The sequence below is a fragment of the Lepidochelys olivacea genome, assembly GCF_965140295.1.
Source record: "Lepidochelys olivacea isolate rLepOli2 genome assembly, chromosome: 2".
NCBI classification, from domain to species: Eukaryota; Metazoa; Chordata; order Testudines; family Cheloniidae; genus Lepidochelys; species Lepidochelys olivacea.
The window spans coordinates 171238392-171261625 of NC_140412.1; the positions used below are offsets into that span (position 1 = coordinate 171238392).

At 40.1% G+C, this 23234-nt stretch overlaps 1 protein-coding gene across 1 annotated transcript in view; it reads right to left on the reverse strand.

Moving 5' to 3' along the window:
* ADCY1 (adenylate cyclase 1) overlaps positions 1 to 23234 on the reverse strand; it is a 227861-nt gene that overhangs the window by 65055 nt on the left and 139572 nt on the right. The window contains exons 5-7 of the mRNA XM_084620103.1: positions 19765 to 19892; positions 5955 to 6113; positions 3966 to 4107 (exon numbers count right to left, since the gene is read on the reverse strand). Of these exons, the coding sequence (XP_084476229.1) occupies positions 3966 to 4107; positions 5955 to 6113; positions 19765 to 19892 (429 nt within the window). The remainder of the gene's footprint in view (positions 1 to 3965; positions 4108 to 5954; positions 6114 to 19764; positions 19893 to 23234) is intronic.

The following is a 23234-nucleotide window of genomic DNA, read 5'->3' on the forward strand; positions in this document are numbered from 1 at the left end:
ATGTTATTAGCTAAGTTGTACAGCAACATCTGGCACTTCCATAAATCAATCAGTGACACAATAATGGGGAAGGTACCATTAGCTTTTTGCAGCTGATGACAAGCTAATCATTAGCTTCTCGCTATTCAACACACCCCTTGCAAATATAAAGAACCATGTGCTCACTTATTATTAGCCCTTCATCCTTGCAAATAAAATGCATGTTGACCTGGTTACCATAATATTTAAAATGGTTTCAACTCCTAAATTTTGCTTTGCCAACTCCTCCCTCCTGTTTTCATTTGTGTCTGTGCATCAAGTTAGCTTGCTCTTCTCCTTTAAGTCCCTTCTAAAAGCTCACTTCTTTTAGTTAGCCTTTCTTCTTCCAAACCACCACCATCAACATAATAAATTAGAGATATAATGCACTAGAAGTTATATCAAAATAATGGAGGAAAAAAATCTATAACCAAGAAGCAGCATTTCTAGCCTAAATAATTCCTCCTCCTGCCCCTTCCTGTGTCTCTATATTGTTTAATTTAGGGACTAATCCTGCTTCTATGGAAGCCAAAGGTAGAACTCCCTCTAGCTGGGGAAGCAAGATCCAGCCCCTTGGTTGTAAAGGGGCACAAACTTCACCGCAAGTTTATATCGGACTAACAACCTTTACAGAAAAGGCCTCTTAGGAAACATAGGAATTGCTATATTGGATCAGACCAGTACCTCATCTAATTCAGTAATCTCTCTTCAACGGTGTCCAATATGCTTCAGAGAATGTGCATAACCCCTACAACCACCATCTGGGATAACCAGCCTTGAAGGAAAGCTTCCTCCAAACCCCCAATACTAAGAGGGTGGCTAATGCCCTGAATCATGGGGACTTATATCTCTTCCACATCTCATTTATTTTTTCATATTTGCTCTTATAACTCTGGGTTACACATATAAACATCCAGTGCCAAATAAAAACTTGTTAGGACAGACTAGGAGGGCCAGGTGTGAGGAGGTCTGTATCCTAAGTTGTCTGATGAGGTGTGATGGGGCACACTCGCCCAGCACTGAACGGGGAAGGGTTAACCGAGTCCCGAAACCAAACAGGTCCATCCAGTTTTGTATTGACTTTAGAAAGGTGAACGATATATCCTGATTTGATGCCTACCCGATACTGTGGGTCGACGAACTGCTCAAGAAGTTAGGGGGAGCCAAGTTCCTATTGACTTTGGATCTCACCAAGGGGTATTGGCAAGCCCCTCTGACCCTGAACTCATGCTCGAAGATGGCCTTCCCAACCCCCTTTGGCCTGTATCAATTTATAACCATGCCGTTTGGGGTACATGGGGTAGCAGCCACCTTCCAGCAACTCATGAATTGGATATTACAACCCCATGGGCAGTACACCACCGCTTATATCAATGACATTGTCATATATAGCACCATCTGGGAAGACCACCTTCAACACCTCTCTAAGGTGATACACATGCTCAGGGAGGCTAGACTCACGAATCCAACAAAATGCCATCTTGGGCAGAACGAAGTAACTTACCTAGGTTATACTGTTGGGGGCAGAGAGCTGCGACCCTTTACAAGCATTGCAGGACTGGCCTGTGCCGACAACCAAGAGACAGGTGCAGCAATTCCTTGGCCTAGCCGGATAATGCCGGTGTTTTGTACTGGATTTTGTGAATTTGGCAGTCCCCCTGACTGACTTGATGCAGAAATCACAATCCCAGAGAGTTCAGTGGTCTAGGGAGTGTGAGGCAGCCCTGCTAAGAGGGGCAAACCTATTGACTGTGGCCACCGTTCTGCACTGCCCGGCTAATAGAGGCGGATGCAGTGAATTTGGTGCTTGCTGCCCTGCAGACCAGGGCAAATACATTGACTTTGGCCATTGGACCATACTGCCCTGGTAAGCGGGCCGAATACATTGACTTTGGCCATTAGGTCTCATTGCCCTGCTAGCAGAGGTGAGTATATTGACTCTGGCTACGGAGACATAGACGTAGGTTACATACACCTTGCCCCCGCATGCTAAGGGAAACGAGGGGCACTCTCCCTGCACTGGATGGGGTCTCCCTTACCCTGTCACATGTGGACAAAAGGTACCAAAGCTCCTTTTGGCCTGTAAACATGTTATGGAAAGGTGGTACAAACTGGATGTGTTTAAACTGTGAACAGGAAATTTCAAGGCTTCTAGTGAGGTCACAAATATTTTTAGTAACAAACCAAGACACCAGGATGAGAGGAAGCTGTTGTAAAGGGAACCACTGGATAGCTGTTTTGACTGGTTAGTTCTTATGGGATGGGCTTCAGGCTTTGTTTTTGGGGAATGCTTGTCAATCTGTTTTAAAAGGAAGGAGCGAGGGGCGGAAGGAGAAAGGTGTTACTACATATCAGCCAGCTTCAGTATCATGTTTGTCACCAGCCCTGCCCTGCTGAGGTCCAGGAATTTCTCATCACAGCACTGGACCTCCACTTTCCTTTGCCCAAAGACCTGGCAAAGAGAGGGAACCAGATTACATCAGTGTCTCCATCAGAATCAGCTCAATTGTTAGCAACATCAGAGATGTGAAGTGAAGGCTCCTGCTATCATGCCTTCCCTAGGGTGTTAATTTCCTCCCCACCTTATCTTACCTCTCTAACATTCAGTGTTGGCCTTCTATGAGGGGTGGAAAAAAAAGGGTCAGGAAAGCACAAGTGCCTCTTCCTTGCACACAAGCCGGCTCCTCACCCTCCCTCCCCCGACCTCTCAACAGATCCAGTAGGGGGCAGAGGAGGGGAACAGAGATAGGGGAAGCAGAGTTTTGGGAAGGCCACGGATTAGAGTGGGGATACTCAGGGCATGTGGGGACTGTGGCTGGGGTGGATGAATGAACAGGGGCAATGAATCTGAGGCCTCAGGAACAGCTCGGCTCATCAGGAGGAGGAGAATGAACACACTGGGAGAGTATTGAGTATTTGCTGTGCTACCCTTATAAGATTTGTTCTAAGGCAGCTTGAATGATTAGCAAACGCTGATGCAATGGTATATGGACTCAAAACCAGGCTGGTTAACTCCATCCTCTTCCCCTGACCTAGATAACTAGGCCTGTGCTGTAGAGCTCACCGTACAACTTTTTCAAACTCCCACGGTATGTTAGGTCAATTATGGCTGAGTTCATTTCACTTACTTTTCTGCTGCAGGCAAGACATGACTGTAATCACTATTTTTGCTGCTTCTATCCCCTGGGGACTCCTTCAGGCCTAGTAAATGGGCCATTAGTATCACACATTTTTGTAGGAACAGTTAGGGGAGTATGATCAGGAATGTAAACATGTCCAAACGTGGACATGGGAGAGGGGAGAATGACCAAAAAAAAAAAAAAAAAAGAAGAGTACAAAGATGGAAGGTTTGATGTTCAGAAATGCTTATATAAAAGAAAAGAGGGAGAGAAGTATGAACTTCAGTCACTTGGGTGATATTTTGTCACGTACGATTTTAGACAGTACAACTGCAGGGTTTGAATGAACCATCTGCTTTTCTGACAGTTCATACTTAAAAGTAGATTATTTTTCAGAGAATAATCAATTTTCAGAACTAATCATGTATGATGTCCCCCTCCCTCCAAAATAAAAGATCCTATTTTCATGGACGGTTTGAAGAACTGTTAATAATTAAGATATTGCTTGCAGGGTTGTTGTAGCTGTGTTGGTCTCAGGATGTGAGAGAGACAAAGTAGGTGAGGTAATAGCTTTTATTGGACCAGTTTCCATTGGTGGAAGGGACAAGCTTTCGAGCTTCACAGAGTTGAAGAATTGCTCTGTGAATCTCACAAGCTTGTCTCTTCCAGCAACTGAAGTTGGTCCGATAAAAGGTATTACCTCACCTACCTTGTCTCTCTCAATGTTAATATATACAGATATTGCCTCTGTTTTAAGGGTGGTTTCAGAATATAGTTGTTAAACTATGAAATTACACCATGGAACAAGCTAGAATTAGTGAAGCCTACCTTCCTCCGATGGGATGGCACAATAAAAAATGTTTCAATATTATGCTTCTTCAAGAAACTGTTCCTTTCATGGCCATACCCTGGTTCTACCTCATAGTCACCATTTAGGCATTCTAAGGTGGTCTTTGTTATGTGAACTTTCCTAGAGAGAAAGACAGGAAAAAAGAATTTAATGCAATGATACATCATGAGCCAGGACCTATTCATTGGGGTGAAATCCACCCCTGTGCAGAGGGCCAACACAAAGGTGAATTACATGCACAAACAGTAGGTGACTTTGTTGTATGGCAGCTAAATTCTCGCAACCAACCAGAATGCAGAGGTGTTTTCAGCATATAAACTTCCTAAATTTAGCAGATGCTTTGAACAAATGTAAATATCTACAGAGTACCACCTCAAATTGCAGTCTTGTTGATTTTACAAAGTATGCAGGCATACATGTTATATTTCAAGTACTCTATCTTTCTAAGTATTTATTAAAGCGCTTGCTGGAGATACTGGCCCTCTGTTTGATGCGTGCCACCCCACTCTTTAAATCTTTCTAGTGGCGGTTCTTTTTCTGCTATATAAAGATCAGGCTTTTGTTTTCACTTTCCCGTCCATTTACAACTCTGAGGGCTTGTCTGCACAAGTGTAATCGGTAAACTGAACCTCAATTAACTTTCAAAGTGGATTAGTTAAACCACATTAAGACTCTGGGTGGACACTCTAAATCAGCATTAAAGTGCCCTTAATTCAGTTTAGTTTAATTCACTTTGGAAGTGAAATAAGCTACACTGAATTACAGTCACTTTAATTTTGAATAAGAGGGTCAACACAGGGGTTTAATGAAGTTTAATCCACTTTACATATACACAGTTGATTAATTTGGATTAATTTTCCTTAGTGTCCCCATGTAGACAAACCCTGACAGTCTTAATTTAGCCAACCTATTTTATTAGATGCCCCCACCCATTCTGTTCTCCCAACAATGCCAGCTAGGTTTCTCCCCTATTTTTCCTATAACTCTCTTTACACTTTCTTCTATGCCACCCTTTACACATGGAACATTTTCATAGAAATTAACTGTAAAGGTATTACTTCTCTTAAATATCTTTTGAAATTCTCTTTACTGTGATGCCTTAAGATAAGCATTAATATATATATATAGTTAATATATATAACTATATATAGTTTCCAAAGCAAACTAAACTAAACTACCAAAATCATCTAAAGTAAACTAATGTCACCCATGTAGGAAATTTCCCATATTAACCACAAGGATTTGCAGGCCCCACCTCTCCCTGTTCAGCAGAACACAAATTGTTTTGTAAATATCCAACAAATCTCCAGTTGATACAGGGGATCCCGTTCTAACACGTTTGCATGCACTTAACTTGTACTCAAGAATGCTCAATGTGTTCTTGAAATTTCAGTACCTGCTTGTGCCCATATCCAATTAAATTATTAGTTATCCAAGAGCACATGCAAATACATGATTTGCACACATATGCTGAGTATTTGGATACAGATATTAGGCACAAACTAATGTTTGCATGTTGGGCATGACTAACTTTGAAAATCTGACTTTTTAATGGTAATCCTAAACCACATATTTGGAGGCAGAAATGGGCAAATCCTCCCCTCCATTACACTGAGGTAACTCCATTTTACTGAGAGGAGTATTTAGCTCTTTCTTGACTGAAATTTTATCATTGCCTCATTCCTACCCTTCATATTTGGCAGTTTCTAGTGAAAAGCTTATTAAAAGGACATTTACATTTTACACTTCTCTTAATGATTACTAACAGAGATCTGCAGGTCACTCAATCCTAGTATTCCTTAGGAGATGTTTGAACAGCAGGTAATACAGCCTATGAGAGTTCTTAACCTGAAACACCCTTCTGTATCAATTATTATAGTAATTGGCTTTGCAAAATACTTTCCGTTAAAGAGAGAAATAATTGATGCTCTCATTGAGGGCTGTACTTTTTTCTCTCTGAGACTTACCCAGGCAATCCTCCAGTTTCCATTACATTTGCTAGAGTCACGTCATTTGACCAGACATCATATTGCCATTTGCGGAGACCTAGGACCCCACAAAGCACCCTGCCTGTGTGTAGTCCAACTCTCATGTTGAGATCCACTTCAGTGGCTTCTGCTACAGACCTGCAATAGAGGGTATCAGATCTTCAGAGAAGAACATTCCTTTCCGTCACCTTCCTGTCTCTTTCTCCCAAGACTCATAGTTGCTGCTCATATACACATTGCCAACTGCAGAGAAATGATCTTTAAAAATTTCAGACAGTTCAAACCCTGAATCATATCACTAATTAAATAGATTTGGGGATCTCGTCCCAGCCCCCAGTGAATCAAAATTGCAGTATCCCATGGTGGATTTTCACCTAGAATCTGGCTACTTCATGCTAGTTGCAAAATACAAACTCAAACAGCTCTGTGCTAGATGGGCAGTTACATGGATAACAGCACAGAGAAGAGAAATGATCCCAGCAGTAGAAAAGTTGCTGCACCACAATGGTCCCCAGCGGTGGATTTTCCATTGTCAAGGACCCCCCATGTCACAGTCTGTAGCACATACACTTGTAAAGCTGATTTATTCTCTCTTATTGCTCTCTTTGTTTTATTTCCTTTCACTTTCGCTCCTATAAAAAACTTCTCTTTCTGGTCTCGCGGTATAACGGCAAATTTACCAAAGATCCAAACTATAATAATATATTGTTTTGTTCCTTACAAAGAGGGAGTGTTTTAATTCCTAACTTTCAGCACCAAATGAAGTTTTAATTTGACTTTCAGGTTTGAATGAATCCAAACACTCAAAGCAAAATTCAGTCAAACATCATGTTTCACCAAATTTTATTCAGAAAAAAATTCAGGGTTAAAGCAGATGTTATATATGACTTCAATTTATATTATCCTGGGGTCATTTGAAACTGGGTTAAAGTTCATTTGAAAAGTCTGCGCCTTTTAGCAAACCTTTTTGTGAATGTGGTCTGCGATTCAAGTTTTGCAAACTGTCCTATGTAGTTCTAGTTGCCGTCTTCTCAATATTTGCTATTAAATTCCTTGTGAAGCTTAGATCTCCCATCAAGATAAACAAAATACACTCTACTTGTAATTCAACTGATCCAGTGACAGCTGAACTACAGCACTTGCTTGTTTATCTTTTGTCTCCACTTATTTATCCAGTTTTTTCTGTCATAAATTTTCCTGTTTCCTAATGCATATTTACTTTAGGCAGTATGACAGATGACAGCAAAGTGATGGTGGAATCAAAAGAAAATAGTTGAAACTATCTTAAGTGTAATTTTAACCTGACATGCATCCAAGCAAACATATTTAAATACAGTATTACAAGGGATTGCTTTCAATTGAATATTAAAATGAACAATATTACTTTTAGAGTTCCTTCATTTCATAGAAAGCATATATTCCATTTATAAAGCCTGGTTTTGTGTTAGAGACTGAGGAATTTTGCCTGGTAATTCATCTCACACAAAGACCATGGGATTTATATGGGTAAAGGGATTTCACCATAAGCATTTATATAGGGCACTGAGAGGAAGGTTAGTCTTGTGGGTAGAGCACTAAACCGGGATTGAAGAGCTCTGGCATCAATTCCTAGCTCCACCCCAGACTTCATGTGTGACCTTGGGCAAGTCACTTAATCTCTCTGTGTCTCAGTTCCCAGTCTGCCAAATGGAGATAACATTTCCAAGCCTTTGTCTGCAAATGGCACAGTGGTTGGCCTCGGTGTGACCGTAACACAGATTCATAGCAATGATAATAATGTGATACAGAGGAGATGGTGCTAACCCTCTCCACTAAGTTGAATTCCATCCACTGTTTTGTCTTTGTGCATCAGAGAAAGTCCTAAACAATAAACATCAATAAAAATGTTTATCTCCTCTGATTTATTTCCTTATTCTGTAGTAATGTATTTGCTTGACATTCTATCATTAGTTTTACTATCTGATGAACAATTCCACTTCATTTCATTGATTTGAAACTTACTGAGGTAAAAATAATTTTCTTCAAAGTGTCTCTGATTGTTTACTTCCCTCCTTACAATGATGCATATTTAATACATCAGTAGTCATTTTCTTGTATTAATTTGCTTACTGCTCTCAAGATTTCAGATTCAAAATCAGCAAGCGGGCAAGTTCTGCCCTTCCCCCTGCATGTAGTTGGGTTAGCTATTCATAAATACATAAGGCTAGATTTTGTCTAGTCCCCCCCGGAAAGTCAGGTCCCCCTGACAGCCACACACTGGCTTCTCTGATTGAGGCCCAGGGAGCAAGGCTGTGCACATGAGACTTTCCCCTCACCTTACCTCTGTGAGCAAATGGGCATGAGGAGATGCCACTGGGGAATTGCAGGGATGGGGCAAAGTCTTGATTCCACCCTCCATGCGTCAGGGAGCACAGATGGCCAGACATGAGGGTGGCGGTAAAGGGTGAAGTAAGGGTGAAGTAACATGATTGCTCAGCATAGGAAGGTAGCAGGAGAGGATTTGTGACTGAGCCCTAATATCTTTCCTCCTGTAGTAGCATAGCTATCCACTGCCCCATATGCAGGGCTGAGCCTGAAGGCTCAATCTAGCCTGAAGAGATTTACATTTTATACATACAGGAACTGCAATTAGTTGTTAAAGTCAGTGTGAATGGTACTCCTCTCACTCGGGGCGACATTAAGAGGTTTTTTTATTTCTGACAATTGACAACAATCTATTGCACTGAAACTGCAGCTATCTCTGCAGTTAGGACTGAATTCTAAGATGGGGCATAAATTCCTGTCTCTCTCTAGAAGTAGGTAGCCAGCGGAGGTGAAATTTCACACAGGGTTAATTTTATGCTGTTTGAATTTTCCATGTAGGTTTTAATTTGAGTTCTCCTCATACATTTTGAATCAGAAGCTTTTGAATTTGGGCTATGGCTAAAATTTCCCAGCAGCAACTGTTCATTGTTGACTGATATCTCTTTGAAAACATTGTCTTTTTACACATAACTTGGCAGAGAGGCAGACCCTGAGGAAGACTGAGGCAAGAGGAAGTTTGTTTTTGAAAAATGCTGAATCTAGGATAATTGTTAGCACTTATTCACATTATAGTAAAAAAGTTTATGCGCTGAGCACACAAACCTGATGGGGGCCAGGAATACAGAAGTCTGAGTGGCAGATGGCGGTGGTGCCAAGTGTAAATAAGTTTGACTGATTGGGGATTGGAGGACAGCCAGTTCATAAAAGCTCCTCTGGAAGGAGCAACATTCTTCTATAAGATTTTTTCCTACAGCAGGGAAGGGCTAACATGCAACTGCCAAGGGATGAAATACTCTCTTTTTGCATTTCTACCCCCCCCCATAGGTCCACCCCCATCCAATACCCAACCCAGTTAAGTAACACCCTACAAAATTAATACACAAAAAATTGTTGTGAAGCAGTTAGGATGCAACACACACAAGCTACCTGACACTAACCCACAAAATCAAGGAAATGGAAAATTAACCCATCTAACAGTACATACCCTTTACCCCCACCCACCTTACTATTACCACATCAAGAATACACCACAGACCATGCACTATGACCTTAACTCTGCCCCTACAGGGATACCAGCCTTCCATCACCTCCTTTAACCACCCATCTGTGCACAGCCTTTACCAAACTAGCTTTTTGGAATACAATAATCTACTATGCCAAACTTCCACAACTGTTAGGGCGGGTGAAAAAGTAAAGTGTGCATGCAAAATGGCAAAAAAAGGGCAAAGCTAAGACTGCCGTGCATGGTCTGTGGTATGTGGTAGGAGTGGTAATTGTAAAACATGTGCTTGTGAGTGGAAGAATGGAGAGTATATACTAATAGGTGGGTTAATTTTTCATTTCTTTGTTTTCACGGGCTTGTGTCAAGCACTTTGCGTGTGTTGCGTTCACAATGGAAGTCGTGTATTAATATTTATTGTATTTATGTCAAATTCTGTGAACTATACTCTTCTTCCTGGTAAGTGGCACTTCCCTATTAACATCAGTGTTGCCTGTTTTGAAAAATATTTTTTAACATTTGTTCCTATGTTACACTGTCAGGGCAGGTTTACAATAGTTAAAGTTGAAAAATCCTTTCCGTTCTAACCCCCTAATTCTAAACGGTCATTTCTTTCTCAAAACTATACCATTTGGGTTATAATTTCTTAAGTCAGGCCTTAGCCCGGAGATGGATTTTCACTGGAAATTTGAAGATAATCATTTTAAGATATTTCTGAATTAGGTAAGAGTTAAAAAGAGAAACACGCTTTTTTAATTAAAAAAAAACCAAAAAAACAAAAAAAAAAACCCCAGGGAGAGAGGTAACTGTGAATGTTTGCACATTCTTGCTTTGCCTAAATATCTGAAAAATAATTCAGCTCTTGCTCTTACGTTATAAGTGTCGTCTTAGGGCATAGCTCTTATGGTGCAGTGTTTTTATTTAAAAAAAAAGGCCTTCCATTTTTGTGCTTAATTAATTCAAACTGATCATTTTGAACATTCAAACTAAGGTCACAATACTGCACGCATGTATGCATGTGCTTCCCTTTACTCCTATGACCAGTCCCACTAATGCCAGCAAGACGATTCATATGGGTAAATATAAGTACATTCCTGAGTGTTTCAAGATTAGGGCCTTACTAGCCTTTATATAGTCTATCACATAACACATTAGCTGTGTATTATCTGGAGTCATGTCCCTGCAAGTACATGTGCATGTGCATAAATTATTATTTTGTATTCACAAAATACTAAAAACCCTTTCATATTCCAAAAAACTATGTTGTAACTCACATTAAATGTAAAGAGAAGGGGAAGGAAATATCCCCAAACAGGGAAAAGAGGCACAATCCATCAAGACCTTGAAAATAAATCTGTTCTTTCCTCTGTTCTAAATTCTCTCAAAGGAAACCAAAAACTCAACTTTTAAGGAAATATGCTTTTCAAAACGGGAAAATTGTAACAGAATTTGTTTGAAAAGTTCTAGTTAGAGATCGCAAAAGATAGAGTAAAACTACATTACTGAGTACTACATAAAGAAAAGGAGTACTTGTGGCACCTTAGAGACTAACCAATTTATTTGAGCATAAGCTTTCGTGAGCTACAGCTCACTTCATCAGATGCATCTCAAAAGCTCACGAAAGCTTATGCTCAAATAAATTGGTTAGTCTCTAAGGTGCCACAAGTACTCCTTTTCTTTTTGCGAATACAGACTAACACGGCTGCTACTCTGAAACCTGAGTACTACATGTTAAGGAAAGTGAGTTTTGCAATATATTCATGGATCATAAAGTAGAATCTGAAGGCATTTTGTGCTTTGTTCAATTAATACAAAATCTAAATCGCAAATGTATTTCTACCCTCTTCCCAGAGACTCCAAAATGTGTCAATGATATTTGTATCATTTTTAAAGCCAAGCAGAAAAACAAAAAAACACTATTCATGTATATTTGTTCAAATTTTAAAATTCCTAATTTGCTTTGGGTGTGTTTGTACCTCTTTTGCAATTAGTTTCCATGAATTTTCTGGCAAACATATGAAAAATGGGGACTATTAAGCAACTATTAATGAATACATTGGTGAGCAAGTTTCAGACACAAAATGTCAGCGTGTTCTCCCAATGTCATGGCATTTCTGTCTAATCAAAAGAAACCAAAATTGTTCTATGTGAATATTAGAAATTCACTACAATCTGCTTATTAACAATCCACAGGCCAAGAACTATTTGCCAAAAGTATTCAGTAAATAATTTCAAATTATGAATACGTTTCTGAAAGTCACCAGCTATTCAAGGACAACCATATTACTAGAAAAGAAGTTGAAGTTTGTCAAATTATTCACTTCATAGATTACTTCTGTAGCTAATGATTCATTTTTTTGCTTTGCAAACTGGACCCAGAAACAAACTGAGGCTGAAATTCACTCTACCCTCACAATCCTAGTGGGATTATGGCTCTGTGTAAATGGCCTATGGGTAGATGAAATCTACTTTACCAGCCCAGCCTCTGCTGCTCCTTTAATTTTACGAAGTTATGTACTTAGCTACAGTTATTTCACATAGCTCTTACAAAGTATCAAACTCATTTTAAAGAAGATTCTGAACAGTTATCAGATGGAAATGCATTTCAGAATAGATCAGTAGTGACTGAGTTTGAACTAACAGCACTGAAGTAAGAAAATGCTTTTCATCCCATTTCCCACAAGTCATTCAGTTCCCACCTTCATTTATCATGTAAGTCCAAAAGAGTCTGCATACAAGTAGATATTTCCTGGTAAAGCCAAAGACAAGCTTTTCTAGCTATTTATGTATAGGAACTCTGCTTTCTAAGTCTAAAGAATTCCCAGCTGGTGGTCCTTAAATATTAGGAACACAGTATGTCCCTTGAAGTTTTCTATGGTAGTTCAATGGTAGTTCCATTTAAGAACCATCAGGAATCAGTTAGCTCTTGGATGCTAATGACAAAGACTGTCTTACTATGAATTGCCTCCAGATTAGCTGGATGTTTTTGAATAACCGCTATGACAGATGCCATGTCTGGGAGGACCACACACTATCATATTCTTCTGTTGTTTAATATGGGTGTTTCACTGGAGAGTACAGAATACATAACTATTAAGTGCCATTTGTATAGATGCACAGTGTATACAATGGAACAGTCTTTGAAGCGCAAACATCTTAATTGGGTCCCTAAATCCCAATGCCAAGATCTTAAGACATAGAAGGCAAAAATTAGGCTCCTAAATCCATGTTTAGACTCCTAAATAAACTGCCCGATTTTCAAAAGTACTGGGCAGTCAGCATCTCCCATTGAAATCAATCCATCTGATCCCAAGTGTTTATAAAACTTAACAATTTATTACACACCCTCATCAGTAGGAATGGGTAAAATATGCTGAAATGTTACCATGCTCATGAACTGAATACAGAAACTTCTATGATCCATGTCAAAGTCACATCTGATTCTGTATTGCAGGCAACAGCCTTCTGAGAATGCTCCTCAGCTGACTTAGAGCTGTTGTAAGGGCCGTACACTAGCCATGCTCTCAGGCCCCAGCTTAGGGATATATCTGCTTAGGGAGAAAAAGGGTAAAGGCAGGCCAGGAGTGAAAAGGCAGGCCAGGAGTACGTCTGTAACATACTATAGATTAGCCATTTTCTGCTTGTCTGAGCCCATAGGATGCCACAAGAAACAGAACATAAAGTAAGGCTGTGATGTAGTCACAGATATTTTTAGTAAAAGTCACGGACAGGTCATGGGCAATAACCAAAAAGTTACTGCTGCTCTGGGGCAGCGCCCGGAACCAGTTGCCCGTGGCCACCGGAGCAGCAGTTGGTGCAGCTGCAGAAGTCACAGAGGTCCTGGAATCCATGACTTCCATGAAAGATTTGCGGCCTTAAACATAAGAAAAAGCAGCTTGAGGTCTGCCCTAACTTACCCCAGGGAAAAACAGGCTCTTTGCTGACTCAGAATATATAGTGGGATAAAGTGGCTTAAAGCCGCTTTCCTTCACATTCCCATCTATTTTTGCCCCAAATGCAGGGAAGAAGCTTACCTTATCCCGTTAGCTCCCACAGTTAAACAGAATTGGAACAGGTGTATATTTGGATGGGAGACTGCCCAGGAACACCTAAGTGCTACTGGAAGTGCTATTAGTGATTCAGCGATGGCATGCTTCCCTCTGTATTGAACCTGGGCCCCAGCATGAGACTGTAGTGTGATATGTGCCATCAAGCTAAGGAGAGGGATACCCAAGGCTAGCGATTAAAGATTCCCTAACACTTTTCACAAACTTATGAATGTTAACCTCAGTGTTCTGGCCACATTCCAACTGTAATATTTATCTCCTCCTTACCCATATTCTGTCTTCATTTTCAATTGGATACATTACACTTCATTTCCTGCCCTGTGGCACTGCTGAGTACGATTAAAGAATTCCCACATTTCATCCTTGAAGAGGCTGTATTTCCACCCTGAGCAAAGGAATTCTTTATATGTAATTAGTATATCAGTTTTTGAAATACTTTTGGATCCTTTGGGATGAAAGATGCAAGTTATTATTTTCTGTTTAAAGACTCATAAATTTCCCACCTTTAAACGAGGCTGAGGCTCCCACTTCCACCCACTCTACTGGGGAGTAGCCAGCAGCTTGGAAAACTTGAGTTACATAATAAATATACCGTGGCAGTTACATAATAAATATATGATTTTTGAAAGTAAAATACCCTTGTAAATAATACTGATGACTGAAACCTCCAAGGTGTGACAAGCAATTTAAATAAAATGAAGAAAAAGAATCCCTGGCTTAAATACTATTAAAGAGTGAGATGACGACACCTGCCACATACTGATGAGAAGCTAAAGAATATGGGCACGTTTAACTATGCCACTAATGAATCTGATAAAGAAGATTTATGGGCAGAATTCACACCCATGCTGTGGACCAACAAGTTCTATGTAACACTTAACTCCACCTCCAGTCTCACTTAATCCATCAAGGTAAGACTTAAATGGGGCATACACCTTGTGCTGTACCCCTGCACAGTGGTGAATTTTGCCCTGTTACCATAGGGCTACAGAGGAATTCAGCATGCAGAACAAGGATAGGATACAGTTGCCTAAGCATTTTACTACTGTGAAAGAGATGCCTCATACACTGACTGTAGTCTGACTTGGATTGTGAATTTGAAGAGGTTACTCTGAGGAAGAAAGAAGTTGGGGCAATGATAGGAAATTTTCAATAAGTTTTTTAGAGAATCTCCCAACTCCTCTTGGATCACTCTACTGGTAACAAGGAGAAGCACCATCAACTGGAACCTAAATGCAGGGCCATATTTAGGGCATTTAGGAAAGGAGCATCTGCATGGACATGTTAGAGAGCACATACCATATTGTCCTAGGGACTATAGAAAAATGTGGTAAAAGACAGTCCCTGCCCTAAATAGCTTACAGTCTAAGACCCTGTTACTGCAAGTACTTGTGCACATACTTAACTTTGCACATGTGAGTTATCCCATGAAACAAATAGAACTACTCACATGTGTAAGTGTTTGGAGGATCAGGGGCTAACTCTATACACTTAGGACTTTTTTGTCCATCCCAAAGAAAACTTTACTCCTCACGTTCCTGTAAATTGGAAATGTCTACTGTGATTACCTAATCATTAAACCGTTCCAGAAGATCCACCAGGTGAACAAACAGCTCAAACAGATGATTTTTCATTTCATTGTGCAATGTGACAAGGCTGATACTAGGGATGGAACCTTTCTCCAGACAAGGATTTATACCAGCAATACATGTTTTCTGCAGTGGGGCAAACAGACCTTGAGAAGCCCACTAGTCCTACAGCTCTGACGTTGCCTGAAATGAAAGGTAATTTAAATACCTAAAATGCTTCCACAGCTCATGGAATTGATGAATAGCAGCATCTTCATATATGGAATCACTAACCAGACCGATGGACAAATAGTTAAAGTTGAAATTCAACTTCCATTATAAACTGTGCCTTCATCCCCTTTTTCATTTGCTCATTACACTCTCAAACTAAATTTCTTTGGAGTCTGAAATTTTCCAAGCTTGTTCTCTGCACAGAAGTAAAAAAAATTTTTTTTACTTATGCATCAACAAAATCCTATTATCAGGCTCTTGAGTTCTGTGAACGTCTGTAGGCTTGGCTATACATTCTAATCAATCCTAATCTCGGCACACACAGCTCAACAATGTCTGATTGGATGCTGCTCCCTATCACAGTGTTATGTCCTGGGCCTCTGCCTCAGTTTCCCCTTTAGTTCCAAGGCCAATTGCCTGTCCGCTTTTCCCCAACCTTCCCAGAAAGGCCTAACTGCCATGCCCAGAGCATTTCAGGCCCCTCTTCGAGGGCACCAGTTTATTAATTCAATCAAACCTCACAATCAGCGCAGGCTGCTGGAACCCAGAGGTCTTTCATTCTACTCCCCTATCTTTCTGTTCCAGGGCTAGTCATAGGAGCCAACCTCTCTCCTGCAGCTCCCTGCTGTCAACTGAGGGATCTCAGCTGTTTGCAAAGCTCACCTGGCCCCCTCCCCAGCTGAGTCTGATAAACTGAACAGGGCTGGTTGGTCCTAGGTTCCTGGCCCTTAAAGGGGCAGGCCACCCTGCTACACCCATATTAAAGTGAGGAAAATTTTCGCAGTGATTTCAAAGGTAACAATAGCTGTTCCCTGACCCTCTTCTGATTTCTGAGATGATCACTGTTTCTATGTTAGTTAAACTAACAGAAGGCATATGCAGCAGGTCTGGGTCTTGCAATCCTTACTCACACAAGTAATTCCATTGAAATCAATGGATTACTTAAATGTGTGAAAGATGAAGGATTGGCCTCTGCCAATTTAACTCTCTCTATAAATCTGACACCATCAATTACTGCTCCGTCAACCTTGACTCTTTTTCATCTTGCCCTCTCCCACCATCTCCTAATCTCCAATGCACACACTGTGCTGTCTTTTCCAATTTATTAAACCCTGTCAAAAAGAAAATGCTGAAGTTGCCTGTTACTTATCTTCTACCATGAGTTCTCACTGACCGTGCCTAGATAATACACGGCAGCCCATCTGCTTCATTCCCTCTTTTCTAATTTGACTTTTCATTGATGTTTACTTTATCATGATAGCAGACAAACGCAAACATGAAAGAGAGTCCAACTAATGAAATTATAGATTAATTTTCATATTTAAAAATAGGTAAGAGGCAGAAGCAGTGCCTTTGCATACATTTTAAAGGAGAAGTTCACAGAATTTGTAGAAGGTCTATATGTCTAACTCTACTTCTCCCCAATTCAAGGACTTTCTATAAGTGGAACACCTATTTACTACAGAAGGAATGCTATGCATAGATGGCTTTGCAGGATACATTTATTTAGTAAAGACAATATTGATTTTGATCCTAGCGTATATCTGAATTGCTGAAATATCCCTTGTTAGTACATTTTAACTGTATTTACATAACAAAAATATCTAAAATAATAATTATTACATAGTAAAAGAAATAATAATAGATCTTTAGGTTTGTATATCACCTTTCATCCTAAAATGCATTACAGATTTCACAATATATACATACACAACAGGAATTTATACTGGATGAATGGATAGCTGAAAATGGACACGTTTATCCAAACCTCTTAACATTTTGGTTATTTTGATAAATGGGACATAGAATCAAATCATGCCTGAGCCAGTGTACCACAAGGAGACAGAAATGGGATACAGCCACTAGCTATATCAGATTCTTCCCTGCCTTTCTCTGCACTATGGAATTCTCCTTAAAGGAAGTCTAATGGAGCCATGCCACCACAAAGCTCCAGAGCTGGTATGGAGATACAGAATTGTGTGTCTATTGCCCTGTACCTCCAAAGGATCTGCAAGGTTTAGAAGACACAATCCTTGCCATGAGTTCAATGACTTCAAACCCATCTCTCAAAAGAATTTGGAATAATAATAATAATAATTGAAGAGAACCCCATAAAATTTTCCACAGCTCCAAGCTCCTTCATGAAGCAGCATGATCTGGCTCTTATACAGCTATTTTATATGAATGGAATACACGATGGTGTGGTGTATACATCAGCATGCATTTCAGGATCTATAAGCATGTATTTCAGGTTCTATCAGCATGCATTTCAGATAGTCACATTACATACAGGTGGCAGAGTCACTTTTGAGTTATGTAGGTTGCAAGTGCCAGTAAGACTTACAACACAGCATACCATCATGTATTGTAGAGATGTCACATATGATAGACAAAAATACTCATTGCAATGTGTGAGAGAGTTTTTTCAGATGTTATGAGGACTATTTTTCATAATGCTCTGACTGTGAAACAATGGCCTCAATTATCCTGTTTGCACGTGCACTGGTCTGATTGCTTAAACTGGACTTTGCACATGTATAACAGACAGCATGCTCTGGCTCCCAGTATCTTTGTCCAGCTGTTCACGTCTCAGAAATATAACTAATGCATTAAAAATAGCTCTAAAAAGTACTTAATATCTCACCAATTTAAACCTGCCATTCAGAGCCATTCCTAGGCTAGAAGTGAAAGCTAACTCCCCCACATAGGGAAGTTGGGAAGCTCCCATTTCAAGACTTAGAGGTTTGTCAGATATCTGTCATTGACCAAGAACTGAATTTGCCCATTCTGCAACTTGGGCAATTAGAATTCTGGGAGCAGGGAGGCCTGCAAATTTCACCTTTGGACTGCAGAGGAAACATTTCTTTGGCAAGCTGGTTTAAAAAGTAAACAAACATGGCAACTGTGCAGAAACTACCCAATAGTGACTGGAATGTTAGCCTAAGTCCTGAGAGAGATGGATCAGTGAGCAGAGAGGAGGTGAAATGATCAAAGTCACAGGCTAATTCATTTATCACGTGGCTCTTCAAGATAACACATGGATATTGGCTCCAAATATGTAGGATAGATAAAGACTGACAGGCAGCCTAAGACAGAAAGACACTACTAAGTAAGGCACTATAGGCCCTTCATAACGTTTCTTTAAAATCAGTACTGAAATGTTACTGAGGACTACAAACGCATACAAATTATGCTTTTCAAAAATCATACAACTTCAAGTCATTTTAAGTTTTTGATCACTGTACATAAAACTATAGCAGAAAATGCTTTACTGCCTGTTTTCAAATTAAAGGCTAGATTGTACCTTGATCTATGTACCTCTGCTGGAGACTAAGGGGCTGCAGGCGTGAAAGGATCACTTTTCTTCCTCTCCCAAGCAGGTAAGTAATGAGGAGAGGTGGAGCCTTAGCTCTGGTCCCTCTCCTGTAGATGGGATGTCCAATGCAAGGGGCAGGGGCAGTAATTAGCTTCTTGTAAGAACTAATAGCCAATTACTATCCCTGCTCAGAACAGGGCTCCTGGAGAGTCGCTCCCACAGGGCTTGTGGCAAAGCCATAATCTAGTCCAAAGGCACTAGCATTATGTAACTCAGTGTGTATTTATATGTAGCATGACTATGTGTCTGTGTGTTCATATATATATTGTCTGTAAAATATTAGATACATGGTAGTGAAGAAACCACACAAATTCTTCTCCCCCTTCTCCCTCCCCAGTGTCAGTATATGAAATACATTTCCAGCTCTTGCTTAGTAACTAGCAGGTCATTCAGAACTCTCTCACATTCACACTTCGCCTTTTGGTATAAAGGCAATCAGTTCAGAGCTCTGAAGCATAACGAAAACTTCTCTGAGAGGCAAAATGAATTTCACATTGCATGCCTGATGAAAAGCAAAATAAAAGTTTCAAAATGACACACAGAAAGGCAAAAATCAGAGTGAACAATTGATTTGGGAATATGAACACACACAACAGATATACATCAAAATCTGTTTGGCATTTACATACAAGTGGGTGAACTGAGAGCAGTTTTAATATTGAACAAGCAGGAATTAGATTCCCTGCTTACTGGTTCAATGCACACTGCTATGGCAAATAGCAATAGAGGTAGTTCATGAGTTCCCCTTTCCTCTCTCCCCCTCACTGCGCGGCACATGTGCATGCATGCACAAACTCATTTTTTCTCATCAAACTGATTAAATGGAATAGAAAAGCAGTGCCTAGAATGCACTGTGTAAAAACAAGACTCTCTCATGGCACAAGTGTACCACTGTAATGGTTTAAATGAGCATAGTTTCCACAGAAACTACCACTCCCTTAATAACACACATCACAAACATGGCAGGGATAATACTGTTTCCCATTGGGCACTGAAGCCTAAGTACAGTGACTGAGATACTTACGTGATGGTGTCAATCATATCCAGTCCCATTTCGACACAGCAGTGGGCATGGTCTGTTTTGGGCTGTGTCAATCCTGATACACAATAGTAACAGTCCCCTAGAATTTTAATTCTTCTGCAGTGGTTTTCCTTTAATAAAAACAGACAGGAATAATAGATTTTTAAAAAGATTTACAATAGAAATCACATATTTCTGCATAACAAACTTTTTTCATATAAAGTTTATGTGGTCACAGTAAACAATCTACAGTGCAGAAGCTATGAGGTCCTAATGCTGAACTGTCATCTTCTGTATATCAAATAGGGTAATCAGTCCAGCTTTGTTCAATTGGGCAGCATCATAATTCCAGATTACAATGTAACATTGTGACCGTATGCTTTCCAACAGAGATGCCTCAGATCAAAACACCGCATCTTAACAGTCACAAACAGCACATAAGTTCGGATCCAAACTTTGCATCTGGATTATGATGTCTATAATAGTTCAAACCAAAAGGCTGGAACCGAACTACCTCTGAACATTGGGGAAGTTTGGATTCAGATGAATTTGTGACTCAAACCCATCTGTAATTTACAAGGCAGGTGTTTTTGTTGTTGTTGTTGCTATGGTGGTGGTATTTTGTTTCTTGGGAGTTTTGGTTGGTTGGTTGGTTTTTTAAGAAGATGCTCATTGGGCTGTATTAACAATACGTAAATCTGATAGGGCAAACTCATTCTCAATTTAAATGTGCGAACATGACATATGGGCAGAACAGAAGATGCAGTCATGTACTGTTACTGAATTTGTCTCTACTTACATGGGCTTGCAAGTTCTTCAGGAGCAAGCGTATGACTAAATCTTCCATGATTTGAAGGAGAAATGATGGGAGGTGGTGACAGCTATATTATTTTCAGTAGCACCTCCACCAGTTGCAAACTAGAACACTGCTTAGTAATAACGCAGCATCATAGGGGTTGAGTTGCTTGCCAAATCTCTGTCCAAAGCCCTGACATGGAAGGTGTTTTCCAGTGATCCGATGCACGGCTGCCAGCTAGGACCTCACACATAGAACTATGCTGAAATTATTGCCCATTTGTTTGGGACAGTGACTTAAGCCTGGGGCAGGGCGACCCTCGGCGGAGCGGGCTCCGGCCACTCCCTTTCCGCTCGGGGCGTGGGATGGGAGGGGGCTCTGGGTTGACCTGATGGCAGGTTTGCTTAAAGCTAACAACAAATTGGAGATCAGGAAATTCAGTTAATGTAGTTGGTACATGACATGAAATATTGCTATATAGTCCTGACCAACAACTCAGGACAATGTAGGTAGGGACTGTTTTCCTGAAGCCCCCGGTCAGGGTCTGGCAATAACACAGTTAAACAAGAAAAGATGGTGATGGTATCCATTGCAAGAAAGACTGCACAAAGCTCCTGGTGAGAGCAGTGAAAAAGAGTACTTAAATAAAACAGATTAAAGGATCCCAATTTTATGGCTGGGACTATGAAGGCACATGCCTCATGGGATTACTTAGTATGAATATTCTGACCAATTTTTCCTATAGTGATGTCCCAAGTAAAGCTTAACTCAAGTGGCCCAGAAAAAAAAATATTAAAATGTCCAACAAATTCCTTAATCTGTCTGGTTCGGCTCCTCCTAAATCCACATTCTGAGAAAATCTAAGGCTCGGTGATTTGATCACAGCTCCCCCACAGGTAGGTCTACACTTACAGTAGCATGTAGAATACAGACACTGTATAGATATAAACAACTATGCAAACAGTGAGGCACAGCTGAGGAAAGCAGCACAGAGTAGAGAGCCTGAACCCAGGGTACATACTGTACATGATTCTCTACATGCCCAAGCAGTGCCTCCCGCGTCTACACGGCTATTTTGGGCAGGGTACTGCCAGAGCCTTTCCCCACTGCAGTGAAAGACTCCAGCAGCGGGGAAAGTCTCTCGCAGCTTCCCACTGCTGGAGCCTTTCCCTGCTGCCTCTCCCTGAGTAGGAGCCTTTCACCGCCGTGTGTAACTACATGCCACAGTGTGGAGGCAACTTGCTTATGCCATCAAAAGTGTAGGCAGCTGTAGACCAAGTTACAGTGACACTGATCCAATCAGGGAACAGAAACAATAACACATGGCTCACCCCAATCACCATATATACTTGTAACAACCAATAGCAAACAACTTGGTAAAAGCTTTACGACTATGAGCTGTTTGCTGTGTTTTCATAAAATATATAAGCATTTCTGACTAGTGAACAAGTCTGTATGTATACACCCAAATATATATATAAATTATATGTACATATAAAATCAACATCTGTCCTTGAACAGAAAAGAGGGTGAAATCTGAAAAATGAATGGTGAATAGTTTTCCCAACTCCTTTTACACAGAGCATTAATTAAGGAGGAACCCTATACAGAAAATAAAAGAGTAGGCCATTCTTTCCAGGTATGTTCTAACAAGCAGCATAGATATTTTGGTAGGTCAGATAGCTGTTTAATATGCCATAGGGCATGATTTGGAATGTATTAGTCTTTATTTTTGTTCATATTTTTTATTAATTTCATCATTATTAATTGGAAAAGTCAAAATAGCTTTATCATGCAAAATAACTTCTGTTAAAGAATATGTGTATTTGGCAGTTATTCTTCAAAATTATGCTTTATTGCCTAGGAACCCAATATTGCAAACACATATGAACGTGCTTAAGTTTAACCTTAGTTAGGACTATTCCTGCAGCCCATACTCAGGAAAATTCTCATAGATTTTATTGCAAGTTTTAAGTAAGTAAGGATTGCAGACAAAAGCCCCAAGTATTTTGAGATCCTTGGCTGACTGACAGTATTAATGGAAGGTATTATTACTAGAAACCAAATACCTATGAATATACAATCCAGGAGGTCTATCCTGACATGGAACAGCTCTTCTTACTCCATGTACTAACTTTTGAACAGGGACTGCTAAATTATGCTGACAAATTAAGGATTTTTCATGGAGCAAATTATGTACCAATAACAGCTGCTCCAGAGTAAAGACTGAAACCCACTTTTTGTCCTACCCTACATAAAGTTTTTTCAGCTTCAAATTTGGTATGTGTGGTCTGTGACCAGCAGATGACTGCTTGACCTAATCAGAACAAAGCCACTTAGAAATACGGATGCAGAAAATTAATTGTGCCACATTGCTTCTTCAATGCCTACCTACAAAATGGCTTGAATGAAAGACTTAGTTTTATTAGAGAGAGCTTGGTGTAGAGTACTGCATAAACCACATATGAGATGATGTCAGGGAAATGTACTAAGTTATTAGGATCATCACAGCAGCAAATCAGAATCCAGCAGATTTAAGGATTGTTGGGTAAGAGAAGACAGAGTTTTTATTATAATTATGTGTATTACCATAGTGCCTGGGAACCCCTTGTACTAAGCATTGTAAAAACACAGAACAAAGGATGTTCCCTGCTCCAAAGAGTTTACAATTTAAGTA